Below are 12,191 nucleotides of genomic sequence, written 5' to 3'. Positions count from 1 at the left end.
GCACACACTTCCCTTTGATGGCCAATCCCAGGCCACAACCCGGGGCAGGAGATCAGTGCCCCTCTAACCTCAGGCTGCACAGATAACCTTGGTTTTAGGGGTGCAACTTGCTGCACAGAATTCCTCGTCTCCCTTTCTTCCCTCCCCTGCTCCCTGCTGCCTCGTGTGTAAATACAATTATTGAGATGTCAACACCAAAGCTGGCGGAAGACAAGGAGAAAAGAAAATGTGCAAAAAAAAAGAAATAGTTTCACTTTGTGGAGATCAAAATGTCTAAAAATGTTTGAAAACATTTCCCAATTTTTATTGACCTTAATTGACATCATTAGTGATTATTTCTGCTGACCAGGATACCGTTTTTTTTAGTAAGTTCAACGTGCTAATAACCATTTCTATAAAGACTGACAACATTTTAATTAAAAATAACGAAGAAGAGCATCAATAGCTTTTCATGCAAAATTTCCTTTCCCAAATAAACCATTTTTGGGGAAGGGGAAACAAACAACATTTTGTTTGAAAAGAATTAAACCAGTTCTGGTCAATACACCTGTTTCCTCATCTTGCTATGGTATAGAGTTGTGTCTTCTCCAGAATCACAAGGATTGCTTCATTAAGTGCTAGGATGGAGAAAGGACCTACCTAGCATTTGATCATTCTCCTTTGAAAGGGTGTAATCCTGCTCCACTGAAGTCACTGCTAGTTTCTCCATTGACTTAGTGGGAGCAGGATGAAGCTTAAACCCAGCAGCTGGATCACCGAAGAGCAAAAAGGGAGAGAGGAAATGCCTCTGACTTACCAGCACCAGGCGCAGAAGTTCTTTTGAGGGCCGAGGAGAGAAGGCTGCAGCATAGAGAAACTGCTCCAACAGAGGCACTTGCCTGTTGTTGCTAAAATCCAGAAATTCAGAGAGCGCCGCCAAGGAAGCTGTGGACTGGGCAGCCACTGAAGCATCAATAAAGAAGGGTCTGGAAAGAAAGGAAGACAGTTTATGTGCACTATGTACAGCTGAAGATGAGAGGGAAGCACGTGGGGTCAGATCTTCCACTGGCGTAAACTGGCATAGGTCTATTAAAGTCAAATTAACCCACACTGATAAACCAGCTGAGTATACGATCCCTTTTTCTGTTTCCCCGATTCTGCATAAGGAAGTAAATTCAGTCCTCCATGGAAGTCATTGAAACTGCACCCCTTTACATCCAGGCTAAATTTGGCCCAGAGGCTTTTCAAAAGGGTGCAGGGTAATTCCAGCTCACTGTCCAGTTCACCTGTTTAAACACCCTCTGAAGCTCCAGTTGGATAAATTATAAAAAATAAATTATAAGCTACCATGCCTAGAGAAGATTTCATCTACACATGAGCTAATTTGCAGCAATGGAACCATATGTATGTAATCACTTGATGATTTCACCTACCACTGAAATGTGGCTGCAGCCTTTAAAAGCACAAAGCAACACCAGGCCACAGTTCAAGACAGGAAGTGAAAAATGACATTGCCCTGGAATTATCAAATGGGGCAGGCAGAGCAGGTGTCTGCATCTCTAAAAGAACAGCAAGAAGTCCTGTGGCACCTTACAGGCTAACAGATACTTTGGAGCATAAGCTTTCATGGGCAAAGACCCGCTTCATCAGATGCACGAGACTCCAGGTTGTTGACTCATGCATCTGATGAAGTGGGTCTTTGCCCATGAAAGCTTGTGCGCCAAAATATCTGTGAATCTATAAGGTGCTACAAGACTTCTTGTTGGTTTTGAAGATACAGACTAACACGGTTACCTCTCTGATACATCTCTAAAAGGTTCACCAGAGTGTTTACTCTAAAATGCGGTGAATCTGCATCAAAGACATCCAGGTGGCTTGTGGAGCCTTGTAAGAAAAGGCCATGTCCTTAAAACAAGTGGTCCTTGATTCTTCAGACTGGTCATTTGAGGTAGTGGGAATGATAATGTTCCCTTTTCACATGTGCCTGAATGAAATGTGGTTAATACTTGAAATGAATACAGAAACTGCCCTGGGCACAGTAGGAAGGACAATCATTGGGGTATTTACTTACACCATGTTCTCCGGAGCTTTCCTCAACAGCTGGAGGACATCCCTCTTCTTGGCATCATGCAGCATCTGGATGAACTTGTGGAATCTCCAGGTTGTTGACACCTTGGAGACATCCATTTCGACTCTCCTGTTACCAAGAGTCTTCAAATATGTTTTGAGCTGAAAACAAAACACTCACATTGTCGATTAACAGCAACTGTGTACAGGTGTGACAGCATGGGAGAAAATGTACACAGTAGAAACAAAGGAAGTATTTTATCTGTCACTGAAAGGCCGCTGTCTCTGAGATAGACATTGGCAGCATTTCCACAGCTTGCAGCAACATTAAATCCAAATATTTAAGACTGAAATCCCAAGCTCCAGGCCACTGCATGGGGGATTTTGGAAGGGGGGATATTATAGTCCAGCTGTAATTTTGGCCAGGGTTAATAAAAAGTTCCACGAACTGGTTAATGAGCAATGAAAATCAGAGTTCCCAGCGGCAAATGCTCCATTATTCTCTCCTCTCCTTGCAATGCAATGCAAGGGGAGGAGACGCTGATTAAAGGGGGAAGAGATTACTTACAGCATGCCTTCCTTCTGCACGCCCAGTTCAACCCCCCCAAGTACTGTATGGGCTGACAAGCCCACAGAGGTGGGGCCCCAGGCTACTAAACTCCTCTGCTTCTTCACAGGGATCATGGATGGACGTGGCAACTCTGGAAGGCAGAAACTACACACTGAAGAACTAAAATGTGATGAATGAGAAGTGGGAGCTGAATCTTGGCCTCTATTTCCAAGGCAAGTTGTTCCTATTCACCTCTCAGGAGTCCCAGATACCAAGTGTTTGTCCTCCTGTATTCTTCCCATCACTCGTTGATAAAAGATGGAGAGGGGAATTAAAGCTCTGAAAAAGTAATAATTTCATTGTCTGACCTTCAGTCATCAACCTTCTCAAAGAAAAATGTAAGCAGAGAACCTCCAGGACTAGTTACTGAAGTCAAACACCTGCAAGGAACTAGATAGTGTCTCTGACCAATCAAGACAGAGGGTTCACAATGGAGCAGAGGCCTGGTTATGCCCTGAGCATGCAACTGACATGAAAAGGAAAAGTTTGTGGCCAAGGTCAACAGCTCCATCCAGAAAATTACAAAAGAAAAGAAAATCCCCTTAAATAGGCTGGTGTGTGAAGCATGTGTTGCAGAGCAGACATCTGAGGAAAACTTACACTGGAGTGACAGTTTAACAGTCCCAGCCTCAGTGAGGGCTTGGAACACTTTCCTGAGTTTGACCATTTTACTAAGGCAACCTGTACAAGGTATGCTCTGTGGACAGTGCAGTGGACTTGGAAGTCAGAAGACATGGATTCTGATCCTGACTGTGCTACTACACTGCTGTGTGACCTTGGGAAATCACTTCACCTTTCTGTGCTTCTGTTTCCCCTCCCATCCTCGTCTGTCTTGTCTATTTTGAGTGTGAGGTGCTTGGAGCAGGGCTGACTCTTACTATCCCTTTTTCTGGGCCTAGCACTCAAGGGCCCCCAGGGCACTCCTAGCACAGAAATTAAGTTTAACAATTCTTTATATGAAACTTTCACCCAAGCTTCCGTCTTTCCATATTGGGTGCCTGTTCAGAGGGCATTAAAGAACCCATTGCTCTTCTAAAACAAGAGTGTGTAGCTCCTGTATCCCAGGCAATATTTCTTCTCTCAGTACAATAGTTTTAATGTTCACAGTTATTACACAGTACATAACAGCAGCCAAGTTTACCCACATTCCAGGGGTTTACACGGAGAGACCTTTATGCCAATGCTGCAGATGACAATAACATTTTGGAACTTCTGTGGAGCACTGGGGACCCTGCATAGTATTATCATCAGATGGGGGAATGATGGAAAATGGTTAAGAATACCCGATGTTCAGTAGGCATTTTGTGCACCTAAGTGGTGCTGTTTAATGCAAGTCTTTTCAGTTATCTTTCTTCCTGTGGGTACTCTAGAAAAAGTGTCTTTATACCAGTACACATTTCATTACCTCAAGAAATGAAGCAGTCCTTGTGATCATGAGACTTTGGTGGACAATCTCTCTTCCTATTGCCCGACTCAAAGTTAGATATAGAATTCTTTTGAACCATTATCTTTATTCTCCCAGAGATAGATACTGGCTGGGAAGCTGCTGCTGGCCCTTCCATGCCATTATTGTGTGTGTTGATTTTTTATTTAAACTTCTCAAACGCGTCAGCTTTCTTTATTTAGATCAGGGGTCAGCAATCTGCAGCTCCAGACCTGCATGTGGCTCTTTAAGGAGTCATTTGTGGCTCTGGATGCTGCTGTGCTGACTCCTCTTGCAGCTCCCTGCCCTGCTGCTGCTGAAACAGTAGAACTCAATTTAATTGGTTTAACGGCTGGCAGGGCAATGGGAGCGATTCAGCCATTAAACCAATTAAATTGAGTTCCATTATTTCAGTGGTGGCAGGACTGGGAGCAGCCCACACTGCAGGTGGGGGAAGGGCTAAACCCGCAGGAGAACTCGGGGGAGGGGTGGCCAAGTTTGCCCCTGCTGGAGCCATGCAGCCTCTCTGAGAAGGAGGAAGAGGAGGAGCTGGGGGTGGGGAGGCAGCAGACATGGATAAGCAGCGGCAGCACTTGGAGCTGACCAAGAGGCAATGCCTCCTGCTGGCCAAGCACAAGCATGAGTGCCCATGCCAGTACAATGGACACTTGCAGTTCAAGCTGTACGAAATCTTCTGCCAGAAGGGTGAGGAGCTGCCCCATGTGCAGCTGGAGGAGCTTGTCAGCTGAGGCAGGTTAATCCTGTGGATGGGGGGTAGGTTGGGGCTGAGGTGAGTTAATCCTGGGGTTGGGGGGGGTGGGTTTGTGGGATGGGGAGTAAAGCTTGGAGATGGGGGGATGAGTGTGCGGAATGTGGGGAGTAAAGCTTGGGGATAAGGAGGTGGATTTGGGGTGAGGTGGGTAAAGCCTGGATGTGGGGGGGCGGATTTGTGGACCAAGGGGGGGTAGAGCCTGGGATTGTGGAGGGAGGGGGCGCGGGGAAGTGATGCAAACATTGCTCCTTTCTGCTTAAGAACCTATCCCCAGGTGCAGCGTTCTCCTTGTCTTTCTTTGCTCTCCCATCCAGGGGTGAAACTAACTTAAACTTTCCAACTGGTACCAATAATTGTGTAGGCACTGTTCTTAAAACAGGGGTGACAAAAAGTACGGGTTGACGTTATTTATTAAGCACTGTCTCGTATTCATGTGCACTGCAGCTCTCAAAGGACTGATTTTGTAACTGAAATTGAAAAAAATGGCTCTTCTCGCTATTTTGGTTGCCGACCCCTAGCCTTGATCTTTGTTTTGTATTCCCAAGCATCACATTAGAAAGAAAATTCTTTTGCAAGCGTTTGATGCCACTTACCGCTGGGCACTGCATGCAGGTCCTCTTGAAGGGCTGGCTAACTATGCTTACAGGCTGGTGCTTTTCCAGTCTGCCAGCCAGAGCTTCCTGGATGCTTTGTCCCAGAGCCTCTGCGGGGCCAGGCGTTGAAGAAGACAGAAGTTGAAGCTGCTGTCTGGTGAGACACAAGAGGCCACTGAGAAGGGTTTCATCTGTTTAAAACACCCTTTGCTCTGGAGCTGGCCAGGACACATGCTCGTATACTGCATGGCAAAGTGAAATGGACCCTACTCATGAAAGAAGGAGACTTCGTATTTTACATGGGGCAAGGGGAAAATGAAGAGGTGGGAGGAGCCAGGGGGCTGAAAGAATTTCTGGACTCCTGGGCAAGGTAGAAGGGGCTGGCTCTGCACTCCCAGAAGGGGCAGGATCTTAGAATCATAGAATACTAGGACTGGAAGGGACCTTAAGAGGTCATGGAGTCCAGCCCCCTGCCCTCATGGCAGGACCAAGTACTGTCTAGACTGTCCCTGATAGACATTTATCTAACCTGTTTTTAAATGTCTCCAGCAATGGAGATTCCACAACCTCCCTTGGCAATTTATTCCAGTGTTTGACCACCCCAACAGTTAGGAACTTTTTCTTAATGTCCAGCCTAAACCTCCCTTGCTGCAGTTTAAGCCCATTGCTTCTTGTTCTAATCTCAGAGGCCCAGAAGAACAAGTTTTCTCTCTCCTCCTTATAACACCCTTTTAGATACCTGAAAACCACTATCATGTCGCCCCTCAATCTTCTTTTTTTCGAAACTAAACAAGCCCAATTCTTTCAGCCTTTCTTCATAGGTCATGTTCTCTAGACCTTTGATCATTCTTGTTGCTCTTTTTTGGACCCTCTCTGATTTCTCCACATCTTTCTTGAAATGTGGTGCCCAGAACTGAACACAATACTCCAGCTGAGGCCTAACCAGCGCAGAGTGGAAGTCTTCCCCCCTGCTATCTCTTCAGTGCCACTTGCAGCATGGTGCCCAGTGATTTAAAGGGCCTGGGCTCCGGATGCCACCACTTGCACAGTAGTGGCGGCTAGGGGCCCTGAGCCCATTCAAATCACCAGACCCCAGGGCAACTGCCCCCTTTGCCTCCCCATCAGCAGGCCTACGAGGAGCCTTTGCGACAGCTAATTTTGGGTGTGTTCGTACTCCTGATGCCTGTCTGGGCTTACATAGGAGCCTGATGAATTAGAATCTTCCGGTGAAGAAGAAAAACAGAAAATATAGATACTCTTACTGGGATGATTTTTTCAGTGTGCCCAATCTGTATCTCACACCATCTCCCCACAGCCCACATCAAGCTATCCAAGGACATCAAGCCTGCATGGGAGGAGTGTATCATCTAGCAACAAAATGTGGTCAGCAGACATTGATCCCATTCCAGCTTGGAACTAGCACAGCACTAACCTTGAAATGATCTTGGTGCCAGGAGAGGACTTCAAGGCTGGAAAGACCATGTGGCTTTCTTCCGACAGCACTGACCGGATGAGACCTCCTTGTACAGAATAAAAGCTTTTGCTGGTGGGTTGCCACAGAACTCTAAAAATCTGCAATAGAATTGAACAAACATGTTATCTGTCCCCCACTCTAGTCTCATCTTGTTCTCTTTCTGTTTTCTGACTCTCTCTTTTTCTCTTTTCTCCCCGGTTATGCCTATGCATTTGATAGTCTGGTGATGAAAGAACCACCTTGTCACACAGCTACCACACACTATGACCATGTTGTCAGTTTCAAATCAGTAGGGAAGATGCCCAGGACTGAACTAGTAAGAGATGTACTTGTGGGGCTTGAGGTGTGTGGATAGGCCAGTATGAGATCTACAACTGCAACACTAGGGTGCTGCATTTTATATCTCATCATCATTGTGTGGACTCCAAAACTAGGACAGAGTGTACTTCAATTTGGGACTGAAATGCAATAGCACAATTAGGAGTTGGTTCAGACTGGCATAGCAGAGAGAACAGCAGATTATAAGTGACGTACAGAGACAGTACTATTTAAAAACCTAAGGCAGGGATATAAGTGGTTGCTGCAGGTTCAGACTGGTGTTTCTTTGCTAAATTGAGCCTCAGTCTAGCAGAAGACTATGATGGCCTGCTTCAGGTTACAGCAGAGATGTGAGATGGCACAGGCTTGGACAGCTGGAAGTGTTTCTGGTCATAGTGAGGAAGGCTGGCTAGGCTGTGACAGAGCTGGACTAAGACAGTTGGAGGCATCTAATCTGAGAGTTCAAGTGCCCTGGACTAACTACGTGGGGTGGGAACGAAGGATGGAACAGCCAAGTTCAGTTTCTGCCCTGTGGGCTGGTAGAAAAAGGTTGTTCACACAATCCTACCTCTCAGGGACAGCAGAGTCGTCTTCCAATGTATGAAAAGAAAACAAAGAAACACCCCACCTCTTTCTGACTGCAGAGCAGGAAGCTGGCAGTTACGCACAGGGCACTCTCTGGGCACTGGTAAACTCTGGTAATCCCTTTGTTGCTGCCAGAAAACATATGACTCCCACAAGCAATTTCTGCAGGCTCTCAGAGGCACATCCAGCCTGCCTGGGAGGAGAGGGTCTTCCAAGATACATCTGGTGCCATGTTCAGCACCAAAACACTTGGAAAATGTTCCTTGTGCCATTCCCTTTCCATAGCTGAGATTTGCATGGAGGAACAGTGCCACCTAGTGGAAGGTTCAGTGTGTTACAAATTTCATTGCCAAAGCCTTAGCTAACAGAAAAATAGTTATACTTTCTCGTGGTGAAAATAGCAGGAAGGGATCTGGGACTAAGGAAAAGAATTACTGTCTGAAGTCAGCTAGCCTCTGATCACTCATGTAGAGCACTAGAGTGCACAAACAGTGGTCCAGGAAAAGGCACTGAAGGTGAGTTCTGATTCATAATTGTGTCTAGTGATTTTCAGTGAGGGACTAATGTCCCACGGGCTTTACTGAGTTCACCAAACAGGTTTCACATTAATCTTACCCCACAGGTTTTCAGAGAGAAACAACAACATGTTTTAACACAATGCTCGTCTTATACATTGGGTGGCTGGGCCGTGCCTTTCAGCCACCAAGAGATACACAGTGCTCTGTGAAGCCACTGGCTAAACAAATGGAAATGAATGCCTTGCAAGGCAATAGAAATGGCTTCTGTACAGAGTTCCATCAGCCTCTGTTGACAGCTACAGATCTCTCTGTCTGCCTGTCTTCAGCTCTCCTTCTAGGCAGCCCCCTAGTGCCTTTGTCTCAGATCACACTCCTTCTGGTCACAAACACTGAAACAATCTTGAGTGACATACTCATGCCCAGCCCCACTCCCACCCTCCTTACAATTAAGGGATACCCTGAAAGGGGGAATTAAAATTGATGTTATAAGTGGTTATAAAACCTAACACATCACTATAACCATGACTTATTTTAAATAGCTGTAACATCTCCTACTGTTGTGCTTATAACAAGCTATTATGCAAACAACTATTATTTGTTTAATAACCCCTTATAAACAGTTGTATAAATAGAGTTCTCATACAGGGTGTGACCAAATCGTATTAAAGTGTCAGTGTGAGGGGATCGTCTGTGGAAAAGGGAAGCCTCATTCTGCAGCAATGTCAGTCCAGCAAATTTCTCCAGCACTGACGCCCTGCCCCCAGACGTCCCGTGAAGAAGTTAAGCACAGAAAGGGAAAACCTCCAGGGCTGGTGTGCTTGTTCACAAGGCCACTTTCCCAGTAAAAAAGGGAGAAGCAGGAGAAACAATCGAAAGCCAAAAATGTCTGGCTCCCTTGCTGTGCTGCGCACAGACCTTATGCAAGGTGCTTTTTTTTTTTTCCTTAAAAGAAATGATGACCCTGCTGGACTGACTGCTGTCTGCTGCCCTCAACTTCACTTGGAGACTTTTGATAACTTCAGGCGGTGTTCTCTGAGCACTTGGGCTATTAGCTAAAGGATTCGTTATGAAAGGAGGAGTCACAGGAGAAGACCAGAGCTGCAGGGAATGACTCGGTTTGATTTGTGACTGCTTGTACACAGAGACCGGTTTACATGGTAACTTATAAGAATAGCGTCTGGCTCTTATACAGTGCTTCACATCTGAAGATTTAGAAGCATTTTACAAAGGTGGATAGGTATCATTAGCTTTATTTTATATGTGGAAAAGCTGGGGTGCTGAGAGGTGGAGTATATATTTGTGTACTCTCATAGTATATTCTCCAGTGCTTTCAGAGAAATAGAAGATACAGATCTGAATGCATGAAAACATCCAGTGGAGCTTCCAACATTTCCCTTGTCACACTGTTCCACAATCCAATTGATTATCACTGTTAGCAATATTTCTCGATATTCAGTTACTTTGGCTCCTTTTGAGCACAGGGCTCAAAACAATCATTTCATCTGATTCCACTTTAATTTTCAGTGGGCCTCAAGCTTTGGCAGAAGAGAACCTGAGAAGGTTTCTAAAGTGGACTTTTCTTTCTTTTCAAAGCTTTCTGCAATCCCCAGCATGAAATGATCAGAATCCACTGAGACAATTCACTCTGAGAACCCCCTGCAGTTACTGACTCTATGGTAGGACTGGGAGAAGTATGTTTAAAAAGATCTATGGTAAGATCTGAAGTATGTTTACAAGGAGAGTGACCAGGGCAGGAGCATTGTAATCAACCAACAACAATGTAGGAATGGACTTGCTTTGTTAACTGAGGTGAATCCAAACTTTGGCCTTGTACAGCTGTGCAGATCTTTTGTCTTTACAGTGGAATCCTTGGAAACAACATATGTGACTTGACAGCTCCCAGAAACATCCTCCTGAAGCCAGACAAACAGAAAAAAATGTCGTGAAGTTATAATACGTGAGCAGAGCTTGTGGCAGAAAAAAATAATAGTTCACTGTACACAAGTGATCCAAGCCAATTCAAACATATTTAGAAGCAAATGCGCACAGAAAAAGAGGCATAATTTGAAAATAAGTCCCTCAAGCCACACACATATCCCAGGTAGCATATTTGCCTCAGAAAAGTGAGTGTCTAAAGTCAGGAAACTGCACACCCAAATAAGTTGGACATTTAAGTCATTTTAGGAAGTAGATGCACGAAGGGTATGAATGTAATCATAGAAATTATTAAACACATTATGGTAACTGGCATTAATTGGCAGCTGCGTAAGAGAGGAATGGGTTTGGAGAGGGAATACCCTCTCACACCAAAGATGGCTTTATTGTGTACTAAGTTCAAGTTCCTGCAGTATTTTTCTAGAAAACAGAACTATATTCTGCACCTACCTCGGTTACTGTCCCAGAATGTGGCTGCAATTGGAAGAGACTGATGAGGCCCCGTTTCAGATCCAAGATCAGGGGCTTTCCCTCTCCCTCTCCATAGAGGCCTTCAATCTGTGAGAAGAAACTTGTGATTTACAGGAGAGAATTCCTGGTGCTTACGAGAAAGGGATATGAACTCAGCATGAAGGCAAGGTGGTGAGTGTGGCAATGGGAAAATTCCCCTCCTGCCAGACTCTCAGGTTTTCTGGACTGATATGGTGGAGAAAAATTTCAGCTGAGCGGGCAGTAGGAAGAATTTTGGAGGTGGGACTGCATGAGGAGTGAAAAACATGCATTATGTGGTCACTGCACTAGCAAGAGGTGATGACTACACTGTTGTCAGAGGCTTCAGAAGAGAACCGACCCCTGATTAGCACAGACTGATTTTCACAATAAATGTAAGGCCACAGAATCTTTTTTTAAAAGTGAGGTATCTCACATGGCACAAACCTTAAAGCAGCAGCAGCAACACCTGTGGGTACCCAGAACACTGCTCTGTTGTGAGCACCAACAAAACATATCACAATAACAGTGATAGAAAGGAAGTGACTAAGTGTCTGGGCTGGCAGATTTTCAGGTACTGAAAGGTGGTGGTATGCCACGTATTGCGAGAGAGTGAATTCCATCTGATACTCAACAGTGCCTTCCACTAGCCAGTTACACAGCAGCAGTGACATCAGCTGAGGGGACTGAGGCCAGAAGAGTGGAAGGGGACAACTATGTAGAAATCTGAGAGTGGTGAGACCACAAAGCAGGGAATGAGGCGTTAATCGATGCTCAAATGAGGATGTGAGGGGCACTGTTGGCATCTGCAGGGTACTGTTAACACACCTTCCCATTGTTCCAGTGGAGGAAAACTGGCAGCTGAAGTTCTCTGGTGTCCTCTTTGCCCAGCACAACCTCAGTGGATGGGTTTCTGGTAACATTCTGACTCTTCTCATGTTCTGAATCATAGTGGACTTTTAGGTCTTGGAGCTAAAACCACAAAAGGCAGATGGAAGCTATGAGGTTGGGCTTGCGGAGCAGGCGTGTGTCCCCATTCCCACCATCCTTGGCCATTTGACTTGAGGGGAACCACACGATTCATTTTTAACATATCTCATAAACTCTTCACAGATAACACGTATGTTGGGAGCAGAAGATGTATGGAACGGAATGGTCCCCATGCTGACCAAGTGAAGTTAGCTTTCTATAGCTACGTCTACATGTGAATGCTACATCAAAATAGCTTATTTCGATGTAGCGACATCGAAATAAGCTATTTCGATGAATAACGTCTACACGTCCTCCAGGGCTGGTGCCGTCGACGTTCAACGTCAACATTGGGCAGCACTACATCGAAGTAGGCGCTGCACGGGAGCGTCTACACACCAAAGTGGCCCACAGCGAAATAAGGGTGCTAGGAACAGCTGCAGACAGGGTCACAGGGTG

At 45.4% G+C, this 12,191-nt stretch overlaps 1 protein-coding gene across 1 annotated transcript in view; it reads right to left on the bottom strand.

The window, feature by feature from the left end:
• The window catches only part of LOC142015710 (microsomal triglyceride transfer protein-like), a 28,774-nt gene that overhangs the window by 11,165 nt on the left and 5,418 nt on the right, over positions 1 to 12,191 (bottom strand). The window contains exons 3-9 of the mRNA XM_074999489.1: positions 11,592 to 11,735; positions 10,725 to 10,832; positions 10,136 to 10,252; positions 6,877 to 7,016; positions 5,445 to 5,598; positions 2,051 to 2,208; positions 797 to 965 (exon numbers count right to left, since the gene is read on the bottom strand). Coding sequence (XP_074855590.1) covers positions 797 to 965; positions 2,051 to 2,208; positions 5,445 to 5,598; positions 6,877 to 7,016; positions 10,136 to 10,252; positions 10,725 to 10,832; positions 11,592 to 11,735 — 990 coding nt within the window. The remainder of the gene's footprint in view (positions 1 to 796; positions 966 to 2,050; positions 2,209 to 5,444; positions 5,599 to 6,876; positions 7,017 to 10,135; positions 10,253 to 10,724; positions 10,833 to 11,591; positions 11,736 to 12,191) is intronic.

Source organism: Carettochelys insculpta, chromosome 7, assembly GCF_033958435.1.
Source record: "Carettochelys insculpta isolate YL-2023 chromosome 7, ASM3395843v1, whole genome shotgun sequence".
In the NCBI taxonomy this organism is placed as follows: Eukaryota; Metazoa; Chordata; order Testudines; family Carettochelyidae; genus Carettochelys; species Carettochelys insculpta.
This window is presented reverse-complemented; position numbering and strand designations above follow the sequence as displayed.